This window comes from Rhea pennata, chromosome Z, assembly GCF_028389875.1.
Source record: "Rhea pennata isolate bPtePen1 chromosome Z, bPtePen1.pri, whole genome shotgun sequence".
Classification (NCBI taxonomy): Eukaryota; Metazoa; Chordata; class Aves; order Rheiformes; family Rheidae; genus Rhea; species Rhea pennata.
The window spans coordinates 67,494,896-67,515,961 of record NC_084702.1 but is presented as its reverse complement, the minus strand read 5'-3'; the positions used below and the strand labels follow the sequence as shown (position 1 = coordinate 67,515,961).

General features: G+C 37.8%; 1 protein-coding gene across 3 annotated transcripts in view; it reads right to left on the bottom strand.

Annotated features, from left to right (window-relative positions):
• The window catches only part of RICTOR (RPTOR independent companion of MTOR complex 2), an 88,874-nt gene extending 67,808 nt beyond the window's left edge, over positions 1–21,066 (bottom strand). For all 3 annotated transcript variants that reach the window (XM_062599424.1, XM_062599426.1, XM_062599425.1), the window contains exons 1-3: positions 20,992–21,066; positions 20,769–20,816; positions 3,463–3,560 (exon numbers count right to left, since the gene is read on the bottom strand). In XM_062599424.1, coding sequence (XP_062455408.1) covers positions 3,463–3,560; positions 20,769–20,816; positions 20,992–21,040 — 195 coding nt within the window. In that variant the 5' untranslated portion in view covers positions 21,041–21,066. The remainder of the gene's footprint in view (positions 1–3,462; positions 3,561–20,768; positions 20,817–20,991) is intronic.

The following is a 21,066-nucleotide window of genomic DNA, read 5'->3' as shown; positions in this document are numbered from 1 at the left end:
GGAGACTTCAACAGGCTGAAGAGATGGGCAGACAGGAACCTCATGAAGTTCAACAAATGGAAGCATAAAGCCCTGCACCTGGAAAGGATTAACCCATGTACCAGTACAGGCTGGGGGCTGACCAGGTGAGAAGCAGCTCTGCAGAGAAAGATTTCAGAGTCCTGGTGGACAACAAGTTGACAATGAGCCAGCGATGAGCCCTTGTGGCCAAGGTGACCAATGTTATCTCAGGCTGCATTAGGAAGAGTGTTGCCAGCAGGTCAAGAGAGGTGATCCTTCCTCTCTACTCAAGTCCTGGTAGGTGAGTACTGGGGCTCTGGTGAGGCTACACCTGGAATACCATGTCCAGTTCTGGGTTCCTTAGTGTAAGAGGGATATAGAGCTCCTAAAGCAAGTCCAACAAAGGGTCACGAAGACGACTGAAGGACTACAGCATCTATCATATGTCAACCACAAACTGAAACATAGGATGTTCCATCTGAATTCAAGGAAAAGAGTTTTTGACTGTGAGGATGACAGAGCACTGATCAGGTTGCCCTAATAGGTTGAAGAGTCTCTGTCCTTGAAAATACTCAAAAGCTGTAGAGACAGCATCCTGGGCAACATGCTTTAGGTGACCCTACTTGAGCAAGGGGGTTGGACTAGATCTCCTCTAAAGGCCTTTCCAACCTCAATTGTTCTGTGATTCAAATGTATGAGTTGCCTATTCTTTAGGGAGCAAAATTTGGATGTAGGGAGCAACTGCTTATAATTGATACTGACTTTTCATATCTTTTATTTTTAGCGTAACAACATTCCTAGCAGGAAAGCTAATTTTACAGATTTTCTGTATTATTTTATCAGAAATATGCTGTAAATAGATTTTAAAGGTACCTTCCCTATCCATGGGATAAATGCCCTAGATAAACAGTAGCCTTTCGCATGGATCATAAAATGCAAAAAAAACTAAGGACAAATCAAATTTGTCACCACCATTGTAATTCCAAGGAAAGATACAACATTCCTCAGCCTTCATCAAATGTCACAGAACTCCACTGTTTTCCTGCTCTTATTTCACTAAGAAGGAACAGAGATTATGTCAATACATGGTAGAGGACTGGAGCGCAAAAAGGAAATAAAACCATCTTCCTCAAGCTCCAGGCTTTCACTCTTAACCACTGGAATTAAAAACACAGAACTGTTCCAACCACAAGGAGACAAGGCAATACATTTTGCAACTATTATTATATTTTCATAGCTGCATTTAAAATTCAAACAAAAATAGGAACAATTTTCACAAATGTGGCCAAATGTACAAGCTTACATTTCTAAGACCATATTCCAAGGAGACCAATATAAGAACAAGCACTAAACATCAAACTGAATGAGATGATTCAGTTATACAGGGTTTTGATTCAGGATCAAAAGCAGGTTACAAACAAGAACCTGTCTTCTAGGTTTACATTTAGTTTTGCAAGTTTTCCCTTCCACAAATTTGTCCTTTCTTGGCAGACAAAAACACTAAGAATATTTTTATAATTCTTTTCCCATTTTAACACTATGATAAAGAAGGATGACAAATTCTTCAAATATTTAATTATGAAATTATTTAATTTTTCAAAGTTAACTTTTTAAAAAATGAAGCATAAATTATGCATATTTGCTAATTTATCCATTTTATAGCTACCTGAAAATTTTTAATATGAAAAGCAAGTGTTTTAAGATTCATAGTTTCAAATATTAGCTCTTTCCTGTGAGTCACATATCTACAAACCTAATCCAGCGCTCTAACTTTAAATCAACAGGAGAACCTGGAGACACTTACATTCCTAAGTTTTCAGGTCAGCACAAAGAGGAAATAAAGCTACAACAGCCTTCTCTAGCAGAATAAAATGCTTTCTTGAAATAAAATCTGGGATCTCAGTAATTACAGCAGCATTTTGTCGGACAGTGGTTCATTCTAACATAAGCAGACTGTCAGCTGCAATAATGTAATGTCCCAAAACATTTCGGTATGTTCAGTTGCTCCGTGAGTCTATACACATACACACATACTAAACGAGACCACAAAACGGAGCATTTATGAATTGATTACTAATGCACTGCAGATAGCAAGTGAACTTATTTCTAGTAATTCTGTTCTCAGTTTCTCCTACCAGTTGAATTTCATACACAGGTGATGAAGCGTGCTGAGTCTTGCAGGGAGTGCTTTAAACAGCCAAGAAGCACACCAACTACAAAGTTTATGACACACATTTATCCTTCTCATATCAACTAGGTCCCCAAATCTGTCCTTGAGCATTCATTCTTTTTCACTCCAGATTCTTAAAAACACACACACACTTCCACACAGCTTCCTGGTTACCTTATTCAAGGTCTTACCAGTTTATCTACAGCAACAACAGAAACCTTACTTTCCCCAAGTTCTCCACCACTGTCTTCTTTCTTGATTACTGCTGATTACAGGATACATGCTATTTGTCACTGAAACTTGGGTTTTATCTTTAGACACAGACTTCTACCTGTGGCTCTCCAGCAGAAATGTGTACAATTAACTAGCTCCTTCTGTGTTATTATTTAGAGATGATCTTTTCATCAGCCTATACATCCCTGAAGCTCCAATTTCACCTAGCTCACTTACAATTCATTTTCCCTTGCCTCGACAAATGGAATAGCAGTCCAACCAAAATCAGAGTGCTTCAAAGAGGCATCCTTTTCTTAACTCACTATTCACATGCCATCAGTTCTCTTTGATCCTCTCCATCAGTTCCTCATCTACCAAAAAAATGGTAGCTGCTCTCACTCTGAAGGCCTTCTGTTGTTTCCTTCTAAAACCTATCATCCCTCATTCTGTAGTAAGTTATTAATCTTGCCTCTTTTCAATTTACAATGTTAGCCTCCAACATATCTGTCATACTTCTAAGCAAATACCCTTTACACCTCCCTGATTTGGAAGCTTAGATCTGGAAAAAGCACCTCAAAAAAAATTGCAACACAGGTCATTTTTAGAATGACCCCTTTAAACCCCTTTCACTATGAAACCTACAGTGAGTGAAAGTTGACTTCAGCAGTGCAAGTGCCCAATCACTGCATGTCACGCTCATCAGTACAGTCCTTTCACTGCACTTCATCAGCTTATATCCAGACAGCCTGGCATTTCAAATCTTTGATTCAGTTCTGTGGAGAAAGAACCACTCGTTTAGCTCTATTTGTGCAACCTAACCCATGAACTGGAATTTGATTAAGACTAAGTACCAGAGTATGGTAAAAGATCAGCCAGTAGAAGATGCACAAATTTCAGCATAATCCTGCATTCATATGTTTACTTATACTGTTTTGTTTCTTTCCTTTCTCATCTAGATTCTTTATACTCCTTCATGCTACTAAACCATTTCATGAAGCTTCTGGCCAATGCCTGATAGAGTACAAATAAAATTTTAGACCATATCATTACATGCCCAATGACACTATCTGAGTTCTTACCTTAGTAAAATTATTCAAGTGACCTAGTTTTCTCATATTTGAAACACCTTGTAATTTGGCCACATTTTGGAGAATCTCTCTCATATTATCACAGGGTTCTGCAAAAAAAAAAAAAAAAAAAAAAAAAGAACAGGTTATTAGCAGATGCAATTAGAAAACAAAAATCTAAACATTTATTCAACATCCATTTTTCCTAAACAAAATACGTATTTTCCTGGTAGACATTTTAAAAATTAAAAATAGTTATATTCAGTTGAGGATGCAGACCATTTTTGTTCAAAGAGTAGCAATTTGATTTATGTCCAAAATCAAAACCAGGTATACGTCTAGAATAAATGCTAAAGCTCATGAAGGAGAGACTGCTATTTTTAAAATAGATTTTAATCAACATCTTAGATACCTATTTAGTGATTGAAACTCCAATCCCAGTATATCTGAACAGCTTTATCTGTAATCCCCCTGTAACTTAAAGGCAAAATACTCCCTCCTCAAAACATAAAGTAAAAAGATGTTACATGTTTCTACCATACCACACAATTGTGATTCTTTTTCAAATGAAGGGTCAATGGGATTTGGAGAAGGCAAGACTCTTCTGCTCTCCACATTAACCTGTGTCCACAGTCACACTAAACTTAACTACAGCGCAGGGACTTGCCAGCAATACAGGAAGCAAACTACAAGGTGAGAACTACTTCCTCTCCTCCCCCTTTCTTCCTCAGGGTCCACCATCCTAACAAAAACCAAGATTCAGATTGCCATTGATGACCTGACGCTTTGCTGGAAAATTGAAGAGCACTGCCAAACACGAGGAAAAGAGAGCATTGTCCTGCCTCCGGGAACGAGGCTGGGAGTACAGGCTGACAAGTGGGAGTGCGCAGTGCAGAGCAGGACTTGGCACGGAGAGATGCACACACAACTACTCTAACGGGAACTACAATAATTTCTGTGCGTGGTCATATTGTGGTAGAACGGCCTCCAAAGTAAGCTGTTTGACTGCAGGATTCTTGTGCAGTCTTGGATTGGATACTTTATTCTGGGGCAGGCAGTTTGTCAACCCCACCAATAACACTGCAGTTTTAAACGTATGAAATACCAAGACCAGGGTGGAAACATGAACAATTGAGAAGTATTACATTATTCAAACAAGAAAAAAGAATTGTACATAAAACAAAATCTTTGAAAAACACTGGGGTCACTAACCATCTGAAAAGTGGCAGAAAGAAAGCTTTTGCCTATACTGGTGTCCTATACTAATTTATAGTAAAAACACTTGGCTTCCTATTGCAGTATGAACAGCTACAGTGGAAGATGCAGGGGCCTTTTACTTTCCTGCTCACCCTGAAAGAATACCAGAGGGAAACCAGAATTTGCAGAAATGTTAAGGATGAAACTTCTTGCTACCTCTCTACCAACCAACCTGAGTATGTTAGCATCTTTTGTGGTTTAAAAGCTTAAAGAGCAAAAATTTGGAAAAAATCAGACATAACATATCTTACCAGGATACACCCAGAATGTATTTGGAAAAACAAGAGCCCACACTTACTCTGCCATCAGGCACACAAGGCAGTATATATTTAGAAATTCAGACACCTACATGTAGGCACCTGAATTAAGATGTGTAAATCAGTCCTAGATGTCTCATGTCCTGCTGTTGTTGATGGAGATCTTGTCTATCAGCCAGTGAAGCATACAGAGATTACCCTGACTAGTTACAATGTGTCTACACAAGGGTTAGCTCAATCAATTGTACTGACTACACTGCTTATAGCATACATACAGATATTCACAATGTGGGCTCCTAATATGGGCATGAATCTCAGTCATAACCAGCTTGATATAAAGTATCCTCTTCCACAAACCTTAATCCCAGCAATAAGCATCATCAACTGTTAGCAACAACCACAACTATTGATGGAGCTACCTTGCATTTTAGAACATCATATAGTTAAAGCAAATATCCAATAAGCTTTGTATTTAAATTGAAAAAATTGCATGCATCTACTTGGACTCTGCAACAAAAAATGATCTTTCATAGGATCACAGAAATTAGAGACAATTAAAGTGAGACAATGAAGATTTTACTACTAGATCATGTTTAGGATTCCTCTGTATAGTGTATTTTCCTGAGCTTATCTCAGCTTTAAAGGTTTCCAGTAACATAAGCCATCCGGAGAAACACTGAAGACAAGTATGCTAGGGCAGTTATGGCACTATGAACAATTTATACCATAACCTCTAATTTCAAGAGAACATAATAAAAGAGGAAGATAACTTCCTGATAATTTGGTTTCTGTGAAAATACAGTTTGGCAGATTTCTACTCTTGAGCCTGTTGTGTGTGTGGTACGGGTGGGAATTTTCCTGGCTCTCAGAACTTTTGGACTTGTAACATATCCACATTTATATCACAATAAAGATCGGATATTAGTAGTCTCCAGCTCTCTAGAATATTCTCCTTCAATTCTTTGGAGAATTAGCAGGAACAATAATTTTCTGAAATGATCAGAAATAAGCTTACAAAGTTCCAATCTCGAAAGTGCAAATGGTTACACACATCCAAGATAAATCCCTACTCAAGGGAAACTCGGTATTATGGACAGGAACGACCACGAGACTACCTAGACAATCTCCTGTACATCACAGACAATCAATATTTCCCTTCAGTGATATCACTGGCAGAAACCTGGAACGAACTAAAGCACACTGTGCAGAAAGGCAACCAATTTGGATTTAAAGAAACTGGGATATGAAGATTTTGTCACTTACCACTTTAAGTCTGTTGCAATAGTATACCTTTCTAACAAGGCTGCCTAATTAAAATATGCACTAGAATCACCTTATTATAAAAGCCTATCAAAAACTGCACTTACAGCAACATTGGTCTCTTTCTGCTGAGAAAAATTGTCATTTCTAGGGAGATAGAAAGGTTTGAGGAAAAAAATTTGTAGCATCTAGCAGAACAGCAGGGTGTTTCCCAAAAGGTTCACTGCCAAAAAAGTAATTTGAAGCAGAATGGGGACTCCAGTATAAGATACAACCAGAAAACTGAGAACAAAGCAATCATTTCCACTATCAAATTGATAACATAAACAAAGCAAGTTATCTGGCTCACAAGTTTGATAATATCAACAGTACAAGTACTGCAGAAAAATACCAAGATGGTAGAGAAATGGCAAGCCTCTAATAGTACACTAGTTCATAAAGAACTAAGCTTATAGAAGGCTTTTATCCTTTTCAAGTTTGAAACAAGATTTGAACTGAGAAGAATCTTCAAATCTCTTGCAAAAAAAAGATATCAAAAGAATTGTGACATATTGAGTTCAACAGAAGACTATCTTTATTTTCCTCTTCTGGAGATGCACCAAATATTACAAAAGTAGAAAATTTACTCAATTACTCTATCATGACTCATTATTATTAAAAATAAAGCCAAGAGGGACGGGAGGCAGGCATAAATTTTATGAGATGCAGATGTAAAATAAATAAATAAATAAATAATGTGACTTCACAAATGGAGAAATATTCTCTGGAATTTTGTCCTTTAAATTAAGATGTGCTTGTGAACAGACTAAATACATTATGGATTCTATTAACTAACATGGTTTCCGCTTAACCAAAAATCAGATCCAGCACTGCACATCTTCCTGCCTCAAAATCTTATATAACAGCATTGAAGAACAAAGGTTAACTCAGAAATGAAAAATACATGCTGCATAATCTGAAAGATTCAACCTCCAAAAGTGGTAGTATAGTCATCTTAACTTTTCACTGTCAAGCTAAACATCTCATCTTGCTGTTCCCAAATACTTTTTTTTTTTTTTGGGAGGGGGGAATGACCTCAGTTCAGACTGTCGATGCAGAGATTTCTTAGCTCTCTGATCATATACTAGCTCTTATTCTGCACCCTTCCAGTATTTCTTGCTTTTCTATCTGGGAAAAAAAAAATAAGAGAAGAGAAGCTATTCATCATAAACTTAAGAGCCCTTAAGAGCTTATTCTTTCCTGATTTACCTCATTTATTATTGCGATGCTGACTCACCTCGATCAGCCCATAACAACCACCAAGCATCTTCACATTTTTCCCATGGCGCTTCTGAGGGTGCAGTTGTGCAAAATGACTGAGCTGACCTTACAGCTTTCTTCCCACAAAGCGCATGACTCCTTCACTTTCTTTCTGCCCTATCCCACTGTATGAGATACCTCACCCTTTACATTATTCTGGCACCTATCAACTTCACATTAAAATAGTGCTGCCTGCTAACTCAGCAGACAGGTTTTTAATCGTTCTGGCTGTGTTGGTCTTCTGTTGGATTAGTAAACCAAATTGGATTACTACAGAGTCGTACAAGAATCAGCACACGCATCTCTGCAGCAAGAAGCTCACAGGCAGGCTAGTGGAAGCAGAACATGCCCTTTTCTGCAGAAGAGAAGCATTAAATAAAAGACATCTTATGTACCTCTACTTTTACATCTGGCAAGATGCCCCTATTAATATTACCACATGGTTGCTCTGACTCAAATGTCATCTAATGATTTTTATTGACATATATAAAAATTTCAAGTTGGCCCACTCTGGTTCTGCAACAACAGTCTAAACTTGCTGACCATCACATCTCACTTTCTGTACATCTGCCTTTCTTCATGGACAGCAAGCACCTTGAGTAGCACGTATCTTTGGTCCGTGCATTCATATTACACCAGAGTCCTTGGTCTACAACAGTTTGCTAATGTTATCTAATGATAATCTTTAGCACTGCCAAAGCATTGTATTTATTTATTTTTCTCAGTGAAATGGGTTAAAAATGGCTTAAAGCACTAGTCTCTAGAATTCAGAGATTCTCTTAGCCTTGAAGTAACTCATAGATGCATGCACATTAAAAATCTTCAAAGCTGTTTCGTTTTTGTTGTCTTAAAAAACAAATAGAAAAACCTACACATACTTGCATGACCTGTCAGGCCTGACTCATTTTTTTCACCCCTTCAGGACTGTGATATTGTTTTTCCCCAGTGAGAATTGTGATCTGTTCTGACAGATCCCATTCTCCAGAGAGGCAGAAATATCACCGCAGAGCTCCAGCTACACAAAACAGCTAGCACTCCATTTAATGCAGGGATGAACCACGACCAGCAATCACTGCGTTAGCGTGACTGACTCCTCCTTTCCCCTGACAGATTTAGCACCATTGTTTGACCACGCTCAGTCGGATCGCAGCATGCCAATTCACTATCCTGTTATGCACATGTTAATAAAAAGCAAACAGGAAGAACAGTAGGCTTTAACACACAAATAATTCAGTAACTCTGAAGTCAAGCATAACGAGTCAAACTGAGGAGCATATAGTTTTACACATATCAGTTCCTAGATGCTAGGACAGCAGCTGAATACAGGAACCAATGTACATACAGTAAGCGAGAGCGTGTACTTGCAGCTGCTGTCACACCTACTAGAATCATAATACCAAAAAGTGAGATAAAAAAAAGCCAAATTCACCTAAAGATTTCCCTTAAAGAAGTAACTCTTACCTCATTATAGTTAAGCATTTAATAACTAAGAACATCAAAAGAGACATCTTCCTTTTACTGAAGGAAAGAATCACAATATAAATGGATGGTTCTGGTTAGCTCACTACATACATTTAGACTTCAAAAATCTCTGTTAAGTGTAAGTGCTGTGCAGGTACTTTTCAGTGGCTTGTTAAACTACATGCTACCAAAAGGAAGGAAGTCTAGTGAAACAAGTATCAACCAGGAATGTTGATGTAGCATTCTCCATTTCCACTGAAACAGTCACAAGTTATCAGTTTTTAAAAACAATAAAGCATTAGAAGTCAGATACTTAAAGGTGTCAATGTAAGCCTAGATGACAGGTAATCAGTCTGCTAAAACACCTTTTTTTTAAAAAAAAAAATCAGAACCTTAAACAATGAAACAAAACACTGATGAAAAGGCATATCATTCCATTATTAATCTGTTTAAAAAAAAAAAAAAAAACACTGAAGGACAATTATGTATCTCTTTAGCAACATAAAGTACTCTAAATTTACATCTAACTGAACATTTAGTTTTTTTCTATGCAGTTTCTATGTTCTGAGAACAATACGAGAAAACTACATAGAAAACTGCATGACAAATCACTCATGAATTATTTAATAATGACACATGAAGGACCAAACTCCACATTGCAATAGTTTACATGCAGCCTATGACTTCCAAAAACACAGTAATATACATTTAGACTGAAGGTCTGTCTCAATTTATAGGTATAAACACTACCCAGAAAAAATTATCTCAAACATTCACATAGCTACTATTATGCTGCAAAATGTATAGAATACTATACAGACATCCTCTATCAGTGTTAAAACTGTTGCTACACAGTTGAATCAGTAATGTGCAATATCCTTTCAGCCAGTATAGCCTGATGCCTAGTATTTGCCAAATAAAATAGCTCTTACAGATTTCAGATAAAAAAAGAATACAATGCATTACACATCTTAAGCTTTACAACTGAGAACATCCCCTCAAAGGGCACGGGTGACCAGACACAGTGATTTCTGCAGAATGTAAGCATAGACTTATTTAGGTTGATTCCTGTATCTTTCAAAGGTAAATCATACATTAAGCAGTGTATGCTGAACACAGCAACTGAGAAATTCCAGTAACCCAAGTTAGTAAAAAGAGAAAGAAAACAGAAGTAAAGAACCGAGGTTATTTTCACTCTTTCTGCTTAAGAAAGCTATGAATAAATGAAAGCAGTTCAATAATATGGAAAAAGTGTGCCTACTTTCACGGCAGTCAGCAAAGAGTAAAGGAACTGTTCTTTCTACATCAGTCAGGTAGAAGTTAACCTTCACATTTATAACAGGGTCTACTAACTTGAAAGCAGTACAAGAGACAGCACATCCAAAGCAGGATCCAGGAAATACTAGAAACCTTAGAGTTGAAGAAAAAGTCTTGTTACAGGATTACAGTTATACATCTGACCCTTCATATTTAATTTTGTACATATAGGCTTACATATTCTGTAAGAAACCATAGAAGTAAAGTTTTAAAGCCCATTCTACCCGTATGGATTTCTCTTTTGCAAATGTGCTTAAGAAACTGTAAATTAAATGACAGATTTAATCATCATCATCATCATCATCATCTCCAGGTGCAGCTAAAGGTCACATGAAAAACATTCTGACACTGTGGACACCACAAAGTGGTCAGAAACAGTTAAGCAAGGGACACTTCCAAAATTCCTTTCTTATAGTATTATTTCTAACCAAGACACTGATGTTGTATGTGTAGAGAAGCCATTCCAGGCTTACATTCTTATCCTTGGACTTACATTAATTATTTCCAGTAAGCAATCTCGTATAAAAAAAAATTTGTAGACAACCTTAATTTACAGTTAAAACCCCAAAAAACAAGTTTTACAGTAGTCTGTAGAAATTTACTGTAGAAACGCTACAGTACTGCTACTAAACTAGAACCACGTAGAAGAGCTGAAGGTTGCGCACAGGATTTTGGATTACTAGAGACAAGCTTAAAATACAAGCTTAAAATCTTACTTTCAAAATAATAAGAAAAAAACTGAAGGACAATTCCAAAAGATATCACTATCACAATAATGACGAAAATTAATTACTGATTGTTTTTTGGTAAATAAGTAACACTAACATTTAAATATTGCTTTACAGTTGTATACAAACTACTGTCCTCCAATCAGTTTCCTCAAATATGGATTATGAAAGTACATTCTAACAGATTAAGCATGGTACTAAGACAGGTTTCTAAAGCTACTGCTCTAAGTAACATGGCTGCTCACAGAGAATGAGTATTTGCTTCGATCTTCAGTTTGGTCTCTTGAACAGATGAAAGTAATTAATATAAATGAAAATTTAAGTTTATAAAACACTTGAAATTAGGTCCTCAAGTATAAGGAAACCGATGGTTAATGCCAAGAATGTTAGCAATCATTGTTAGTGTACACATTCTATATTTCATTACTTATTTTCCCCATGAAGCACTTGAAGCTTCATCTTTCTACAGTGTTAGATACATGTGTAGCTATTGCACACTGATGAATAAAACCAAGCTGAGACTACAATGTCCAACAAAACTTCTATCATTACCACAAGATAGAGAAATTATTCCAGAGTGTAAAGTTAAACCGTGTAAGAACTTGCTCTAAAACACTGAAAGTTTACATATTACTTTAAAATAAATACATAAATAGACACCAGAAACTGAGCCGTAAATTGGTGGGAGGCTGGGGAATGCTCCATGGCAGTATGACCATGCCTGTCCTGTTGTTCTGCTCTCTCCTACGCATCAACTATCAGCCACTGTCAGAGACAGATACAAGGCTAGACTGACCTAGTACAATTGCCCTTACCATCAAAAGCAGATAAAAAGTTGGAGGACAAGCCTTTCCCACATTCTTAAGGTTGGTTATGTCAGCATGCAAGATAAATTAACACTGCCCAAAACATCAAATACAAATTTAAATGGGGATGTAAGTTTACCACAATGGTTTAGAAAATGACCTTTGATGACCCCAACCCATTTTCTTCTTCCCTGCCAATAACTCTAAACAGAAACTCAGGCCAGTCACAATTTTTAGTTGCTTTAACAAAACAAATAGTAACTACTTCACAAATCTCTTCGCAAAACTTCTCTGAAGAAAAACAGATAACAATTCTGACCATGTATTTATTCAAATTTTATCAGGGAACTGACAAGCATTTTGACACAAATATCACTGACATTAAATAACAATATTTGGAAGCAGGAAATAAAGTCCTATTATATACGGTATAACATAAAAAGTAATAGCCTAGCAATATCAGTAGATGTAGAGTCACCCAATCTGTTGATCAAGACATGAAAGATGAAGATAACATTCTCAGTCCAAATATTAATAAAGGTACATGCAGCTTCAAACTACAAGTAATTCATAAATGGCAGTAACTGCAGCAGGAAACCCTTAAATTGTAGTGAATGCATGTGTTTAGTACCCCCCGCTCAAAATACTATAACAAAAAGTTATCAAAACAGTGTACAGAGTGATGGTTTCCAGGGACTTCAGCTCCTCCTGCTAGAGACTAGACAGGTCTCATCCGTCCATAGCTGTGACGGTCCAACCTTTTGCTCTTTCTCCTAGAAGGTCATTTTTAGAGAAGAAAATTCATAATTTGCATCTACAAATTTCACAACAGAATCCAAGCGTAATTTTTAAACATAAAAGACACCTAATTCAGTATGGTAGATTTTTCTATATCGAAACTTACCTATGAAATAAGTTAACAGACTAACCTACTAGATCATCTTGGAAACATTATGGAAACAGGAAAATAGCAATATGTTTTCTTTCTTTCTTTTTTTTTTTTTTTTTAATTAATTTCATGAAAAAAAATTCCCGTAAGTTTACCTCTGAGAATCACATAAGGTTTGCCTAAAAGGAGATGAATACATTTTCAGTTCTCTAGATGAGAGATTGCTAATCATAGTTGCTGACATCATTGATGCTTAAAAGATAAAGGACCAAAAAGAGACTTTAGTTCACTCAATTTTGTAAAGCAGTAATTTTCAGGCAATAGTTGTTTTTAATTCTCCTCACAGTTTTTATGAAGTAATTCTCAAATTTTCTTTTAAAATATTTTTATTTAAAGGTTGTGTAAATTTCAAGCAAGGAAATCAATCTCTTACAGAGCTGGGGAAAAACAAAGCAAAATCCTGAACTGTTCATAATATACATTTGAAGAGATGAAACTTTTATAACGATACAATTTTCCATAAATTAAGACATTATTGTTGCATTTGTTTTAAATACCTTAAATCTATGCACAAATATTCCCTACCAATCTTTCTTTAATCTTAAATCAATAGGTGTAATTCATTTCACAGTCAATAAATTCTACATAAATTTGAAAGGTACAGAGAAGCACCTCTTTCATTTTAACTGAAAAAGTGCTGACTAACATTAGCTATTTCAGGTATGGGTAGATAACTGTCCCACCTAATCTTCAATATTTTGCCATCCTTTTGGTCATAGACTGACTATGTTACTCAAATTACGACTGAGGAACAGCATGAAGTTTACATTATTGATCCATTTCTCTGAATAAAAGAGATTAAGTGTCTGTGCTTTTCATTTTGCACTTCAGACAATTAAATGCCTTTAATTTCCACAAAATAATAATAAAGTAGCTGCAGCTGCATTGTAGTCTTGCTGAAATGTTCCAGAAGCAGATACCTGAATAAATGGCCAGACGTGGCCAAACAACTACAAAAAGTAGCAGAAGAAAAATGAGAGGCTTAGAGAAGCTCAGATGGTCAAGAATCAAATCAGTAGGTGTACAAACATGAAATCTCACCTTTTAGAAAAACTTTCATGACTACTCCATCACTGAGTCTAATTAATAAATTTACAATGCTGATTCCAAGGATATTGCTGTTCAGCAAGAATGTACATGAGGAGATTTCCTTGTAATACTGAATTACCCAAATCTATTCAAGCCACTGCTGAGATGCAGTTTGCTAGAGACTCCAATGAGTGTAACAGAAGCATAAAAACAAGAGTTCCAGAGAGCTGTTAAGTAATGACAGTAAGATTCAGGTGTACAACTAAAAAAATACAGCTGTAAGTTTAAGTTATTTTTTCCTGTATTCTCACCCATGCATCTTCACCAGCACTCTTCCTCTTCACCAGCTGCCTGGATCTGGTGAGCATACTCTTCATTAGTCATATTTCTGAAATTGTACTGACTTGCTTTTCTTCCGACCATTTCACCCAAATTTTTCATCACCACAACAGATGGTTGGCAAACAGAAAAAAAAGTTCATGCAGTATACTCGAAAATACTAATATTAAAGATTTTTAAACTAGTATAAAGCAAAATACATTTTATTGCGAGAGTGCAAATTACGAGCTCGCCAATTAAAGCAACTTCATCAAATATTTGCCATCACTTGTGTAGCAGTGTCACAGCAGTTTCCCTTCTGTATTAGGGCTCAACATGCTAGAGCTACTCTGCATGTAAACTCAGCTGCGGCATGGAATAAACATCTGCCTGAACTGCATGCAGTACAGAGCACTTCTAATGAAAAGTAAACCTCTCATTGTACACTATCTATTACAGAGTTATTAAAGCCTCTAAGCTTATGTCTTGGTTGCAAAAATCTGTTTAGTTTTAAGGTGGATACCTCATGTCACTCACTGTTACTAAAAAAAAAAAAAAAAAAAAAAAAAAAACACAGGCAGGAGTCTTATTTAGTATGAAAGATGAAAAGCATATCTGATTTTTCAGCACATTCCCCCAAACTAGTCACCTTCTTTCAGCATCAGTTCTCAAGTCATTGTACAAGCAGGTTTTCTTGCAATCCTCTTGGAACACCATCCTCTGCAAAGTTTGGATTTGCATGGATTCAACCAGTTTGTAAATAGCCCTTTTTCAATTTAATTATCATTTCACTCTTTTCCCTACTTTTAAGAAAAAATTTTGTCTGATATTGAGCATCTTTTCTGGGTTTTTAGGAAAAAGTTTACCAACTGTCTAGCAACTCACAAATTATGCATGAAGATTATGAGATGGGTCAAAATTTTGATGCATATCTTTCTGGAAAGATCACCATTGACATAGCTGCTTTATTTACTGTAACTATGATCATAGGTTTTTTTAAAAAAAAAAAAAAAAAAAATCAGTACCTACCCTGGATACGGTCTGACAAAAACTTCCCCAAACTAAGTACTGGGCAATGCAGTGCTGGTGACAGTGGTGAAGAGACAAGAAGAAACTTCAAGAGTTTGTATGGCAATGACTAAAAATGTCATGTCAAGACGACGACAAAGTGGAAATTTCAGGATTTCAACAGTTTAAGACACAAATGACAGAAGGAAAACAAAATAACCCCCAGAAAACTATCCTGTTGTGGAAATAGTGTTGCTTGAACATTTAAGTACCTATTTATACTGATCCAAATCCCAGAACAATCCTTTTTGACAAATATACACAGAAACCACAAAATATTAGATAGTGATTTTACTCCCTGTTCTTCAGAGGAGTGCTGACCTTTTTTAACCAATCTGAACCACAGCAGGGAAAATAAAAAAACCTCATCCACTAAAACAAGTTTAGAGATGCTGTACACAAAATTTTAAAACAGAGACATGAACACAGATCTTGAAAGACATTATAGCATCCAACTTCTACAGAATTCTTAAACTTCTGCCTCCCTTACTAATGCTAGGTAGGCAAGCAACTGAGCAGGTCTTAAAGTTCTCTTTGGTTAACATTCTTCCCTCACTAATGGTACTGTTCCTGTTTTCAAAAAATGAAAGTGAAAATATTGTAAGCATGCACCATTTTAATAGTAGCAAAAAGTCTTAAAATTTTAAGCCAAAGGTATGTAAGTGTTACTAATCTGACCAGACTAGTATGCTATACAATTCCAAATCAGCATACAACAGCAGAGCAAACTGCAAATAGGAAAGCTGTCTGCCTTAATTTTGGAAGTGCATGTACTGAGCATCTCTTAACTCCATTGCTGTTAAAACCTACCAGATGTACCCATGTTGCTCAAAGTTGGCAATCACTGACATCAATCGCTTCCCCTTTAGTTTCTAACCATATAAAAAACAATATTAAAAGGACAATATGTTAGAGTATTTCTCAAAAACTATCTCTCTCCGACTATTTTTCAATTTGCTTGTCTATATCCTATAACAACTGATAAAACCATTGTTGAATAACTTCTTGCTCCTACTACAACTTCTCTTACAGATTCACAAACAAGCAGAAAATAACTATTGCTCTGTGTAATTTGCTCGAATACAAGCATCCTGTTACAGTTACCCACCACAATGATGGCATATTGGTTATGCCATCAACACAAGGTTAAAAAGTGCCTAATACATAATTTTTTAAATAATGTTTCTAAGATGCAGTTGAGCTCCACTTCTCTGCATTTTTCAAGACTAATCATATTATGCAAAAACACACAATGCAGAAAAAGGCTTTCTGTTACAGCTTTGTCATTAATGCGGAAGTCTGCCTTTGAGCCAGCAAGAAAATACACACTTCGCAACTCTGCACTGCGTTCCTATGGCTTTACAGCAAGCACTAAGAGGCTTTTTTTTTTTTCTTCTTTTTTTTTTTGGCCATTAATTGAACTCTCAGGACTAGACAGGTGCACAGCATTCCTCTCTGCTGCTCCCATACTGATGAAGGAAGTTGGAAATGGTGTGGTCACCAAATCATAAGCTGAATTTGGAAACAAAATTCATCCATCCTCCTTTGAATATCCCTCAAACAACCCTTAGAAATGCCGGACATTTTTGTGGGCTATAAACTGCAAATAGCATCCTGAAACATTTGCCCTGCATGTAACGCAGTACGATTTGCCATGTGGGCACATGGAATCAAACGTAATACGGTTTAAAATGATGTGAGCAGTAACAAAAGCAATACAGTACAGATCTAGGTGAAGTCAAATAGAATTTTTACATCTTTCGTTTTTAACTATATGATAGAAGGATATGATTGTGAAGGTAGAAAGAAAACAGTATTTTTCAGATAACACTAAGCTAATTCTGTGAAACTCACTCTAGGGGAGAAAAAGAAAAAGCCCGTTGTCTCAGTTACTTTATTCATATCTGTCTCGTATTGTAGCCAGAAGACTCAACATTTATAGAAGGGAGAGAACTGGCTATACAAGAAAACCTGACAAATCAAAAGAGTATTGTTAATACTTATTAATAAAAACATTAATTCTAGAGATATTGTGCTTTTTAATTATCTGAAAAGTATCAAAAAGTAAAGATACTCAGAGAGTAGAAAATTAAGACCTACAGACGTGAACATCACTCTGCCTCATCCAACATCAGCAGTCTCTTCTGCATGCCTGTATTTCTCAGACAATGAGAAATAATGAGTTAATATTCAAAACATTGCAGATTCAGAACTAGATAAGAATCCAAAAATATAGGGTTCTCTTGAAGAAAGGGCCTTTAAAAGAACTTGACTACAGACAAGCCAATGTAACAAACAGTTCTCAAACTGGCAAGTTCCAAGCTATTTAGGCCTTCACAGCTTAAAGTGAACAGCTGAAACTCCAAGAAAGTAAGGAGCGTTTGTCATGCAACAGCGTAAGGCAATACTGAAACAGTAACAAAATTTCCAGATTTAGTTTGCAAGCAGATTTAGGTACAGAAATGAGCAAATAACTCAGCAGTAAATTAACTTTAGATTACACAAGCCTTTAATACTGCCTAGACCTTTAGAAGATACATAAAGCTCTGTAATTCAGTTTGTAATTCCTGTAAAATAGTCAAAACCTAAAATAAATTAGGTCAAAAAATTTAATACTTATAGCATGGTTGTACACACAGCTATGACTGGACTTGAAGCATGAATTAATACATGAGGTTCCTACTAAATGTGGCAACTTGGTTGATAATTCCAATTGTCCTTTCTGGCCGTAAGAAGTTAGGAGGTTGATTTCAGCAGTCCAATTAAACTAGTCTGCCTCATCCCATTGCTAATTCCTTCCAGATGACTGCAATGGGAGTTGCATTGATGATGAACCTGCCCTCCTTTTCCTTTTTCTGTTCTATTCTGAGGAGGTAATACAACACAAGGTCAAAATCTCAGTATTCTGAATTCCAACTACTAATCATAATTTTGCAGCTAACATAAGATATTAAACAGCCACAAGCAACAAGTCTAACATGTACCTGCATAACCTTTTTCTTTTTTAAAAACTGTATTTTTAACTACAGAGAGTTTACAAACACACAAAATGTGACATATTATAAAATACCTTTTGTGTACATTATGCTATCATTCTTTGAAGCTGCAGAGCACTAAAAACTCCAGGGAGTGAAATGCTACCATACCAGGCATGGTAAAAACACATAATAAAACAACAACATGGTGCATCCTGGGAAATAGGGGCAATCATCGAACTACTCTGGCAGAGAAAACGAGTGAAAAGCACACAAACAAAGTTAGATCAGCTTTACATGCAGCAAAACGTTGAGAGTCTTGCTGCACACAAAGCCAGGAAGAAGCAGGACCCAAAGCAGTACAAACAAGGCAAGGATCCTCCCTGCATCTATTAATAGTTCTGAAATACTTAAAACCAGCATTGGCCTCTTGACTATGGACTATCCAAGCCCTGAAATATATGTTCAAGTCATTTTGACCAAGCTAACACTAATTGAGAACCCGTTAAGAACAAGGCAACACCAATTTAATTTCACATATTTGTAACAAGATGACCACTGTAACTATGCATATGGCTGAGGCACTGTTTAGGATGATTCTTTGTTTCTCCTAGTCCGGTATTTCAGATTAATTGACACAAAATTCAGTTGTTTGGGGAAACAAAAAGCATTAGAATCTTCTTCTAAGGTACTGAAATGAGTCCACTGGAAAACTATGCAACTGGTTCAACACACAGTGAATCAAAACAGTATGAGTACTGAAACGGGGTAAGTATTTTAAATATTTAATATAAACTCCATACATAACTGCTGCAACATCTGGAAAACTAAGACTTCACTGTGTGTTTAGTGTGCATATAAAGTTATCATAGAGCTTAGTCCATGTCTTCCTGAGACTTTTTCAGTTTTTTAGTTTCATTCTTTTAAAAACAAAGTTAATGCCTATGGACAGCTATATGATTACTGATTAGTCAGCTATCAATTCCCTGACAAAAGCACAATAGTAACATATCTTTGAGAAGGGATGCATAACAAAATTTAGAGCAGTCCCCTTTTTCACTGCAATCACAAGTTATTTTTGCACTATGACCATTTTTAGCCTGTAAAATATTCCTCATGCCCCACTGTAAGCAAATTTGTATTCAGTTCTCACATATTCTCACCAACATTACTGTTTTAACAGCCCTGCAATTCAAATAATTATTTCAGGTCAAATATGATCATGAATTTACTTCGCATCTTATCTGAGAATCTCTTTTACAATGTAACAGAAAAGAAGCAGTTTTACTGCTACTACCACAGGCCTCATGGGATCAGTAGGTGGGTTAAGGCATCTCACAGCAAAAAAATGGTATCACGACAGTCTCCTCCTGACTTCTGAGTAAAAGGCTTCAAACAGACCACATACAGAAATTATCACTCCAACATTTAAGTACTGTGTATAGTTCTTTGAAATCATAACAATTCCGTATGCTATGCAAAATGAAGAAGAGTTTGTAAAAATCCTGATCCTGTAAATTTCATAAACAGATAACACTACATACATTAATAACTGTGCCATGTATTTGAACTGCTCAGGCATTTGTCTTGCATTTTTTTGATAAAAGTTTCACTCATTTTAGTTTTAAGGAGGGTATCTCACTGAAACAGTCACACACATTTGGAGATGGAGGGGAGCAAAATGAGATCCCATTGGTTTAAAACTACAAAAACCTCAGGCATTTTGACAAAAACTAAAATATGTTTATAAATAGTATATCTATATGAAGAAATAACTTTTAGCCCAAGTTAAAACTCCTTACAAACAAAAATCTCAAGAGATCACAGCAGAAAAAAAAAAGTAGAGGCAGAATTGTTGATGCAGTCCTGTGCTAAGCTAAAAAGTTTACTGGTGCTGCTAACACTGGCGTTTCCATTACACCTCACAGCCTTCTGTTATTTCACTACTTCTGTGATTTCCCTGCTTACTCGTCCACGAAGCAGCTCTACTCAGGACAGCAGCGCTCCTGGACCTCCCAGAGCAGAGCAGGTACAGTACAACGCCAACTTTACTCCCTTCCCTGGATCACGATCTTCCGCTGCCGGTGGGCCAGGTCGTTTTCTACATTTTATTTGTCTCTTCGGAAGAGTATTAGCCCTTGCCTTAGCCCTCGGCAAGGCCAGATCAACGATATACTTGGACGGGGAGTGCGTACCTGCTTGCCGAGGAGGCAGCGAGCTGACCAGCAGCAAACGTTGCTGTTTCCCTCCTCCTGCCCCGCGATTACACCTGAGAGCGGGGGGCTGCGAACCGAAGCGGCTGAACCGGCAGCCGCGGAAAACCGGCGGCCTCCAGCGCGGCGGCGCCGCGGGAGGCTCCCGGGAGCAGCCGCGGGGCCGCCGCCGCCCCAGCCCCGCCGGCGCTGGCAGGAGGCTCCCACCCCCGGGCAAGGGCGCCCGGCGGCCCGCCCGCACGGGGCGCGCAGCCCCCCGGCCCCGCCGCCCCGCCCGGCCCGGCCCCCCTCCGCCGCCGCCGCCGCCGCCCGCGGCCGGGCAGCGCAGCGAGGCGGCGGCGGCCCCCGCCCGCCCGCCCGCCCGCCGGCGCGGCGCGGTACCTCGGCTGAGATCGAGGGGCACGTTCTCCTCGCCGCTGTCGTTCCGGCCTGCGGGACGGGGAGAGAAGCGGAGAGCGCGTTAGGCGGCGCGGAGGAAGCGGCCGAGAGGGGAGGGGAGGGGAGGGAGGGAGGGAGCGGGCAGGCGGCGGGGCGGGAGCGCGGGGCGAGCCGCCGCCGCGGGGGGCGGGCGGGCGGCGGGCGGCGGCCGCGCCGGGCCCCTTACCTCGGATGCGGAGGTGCCTCAGCGAGCGGGCGCGGAGACTCACCGCCATGTTTACGGCCCCGCAGTCACAACACC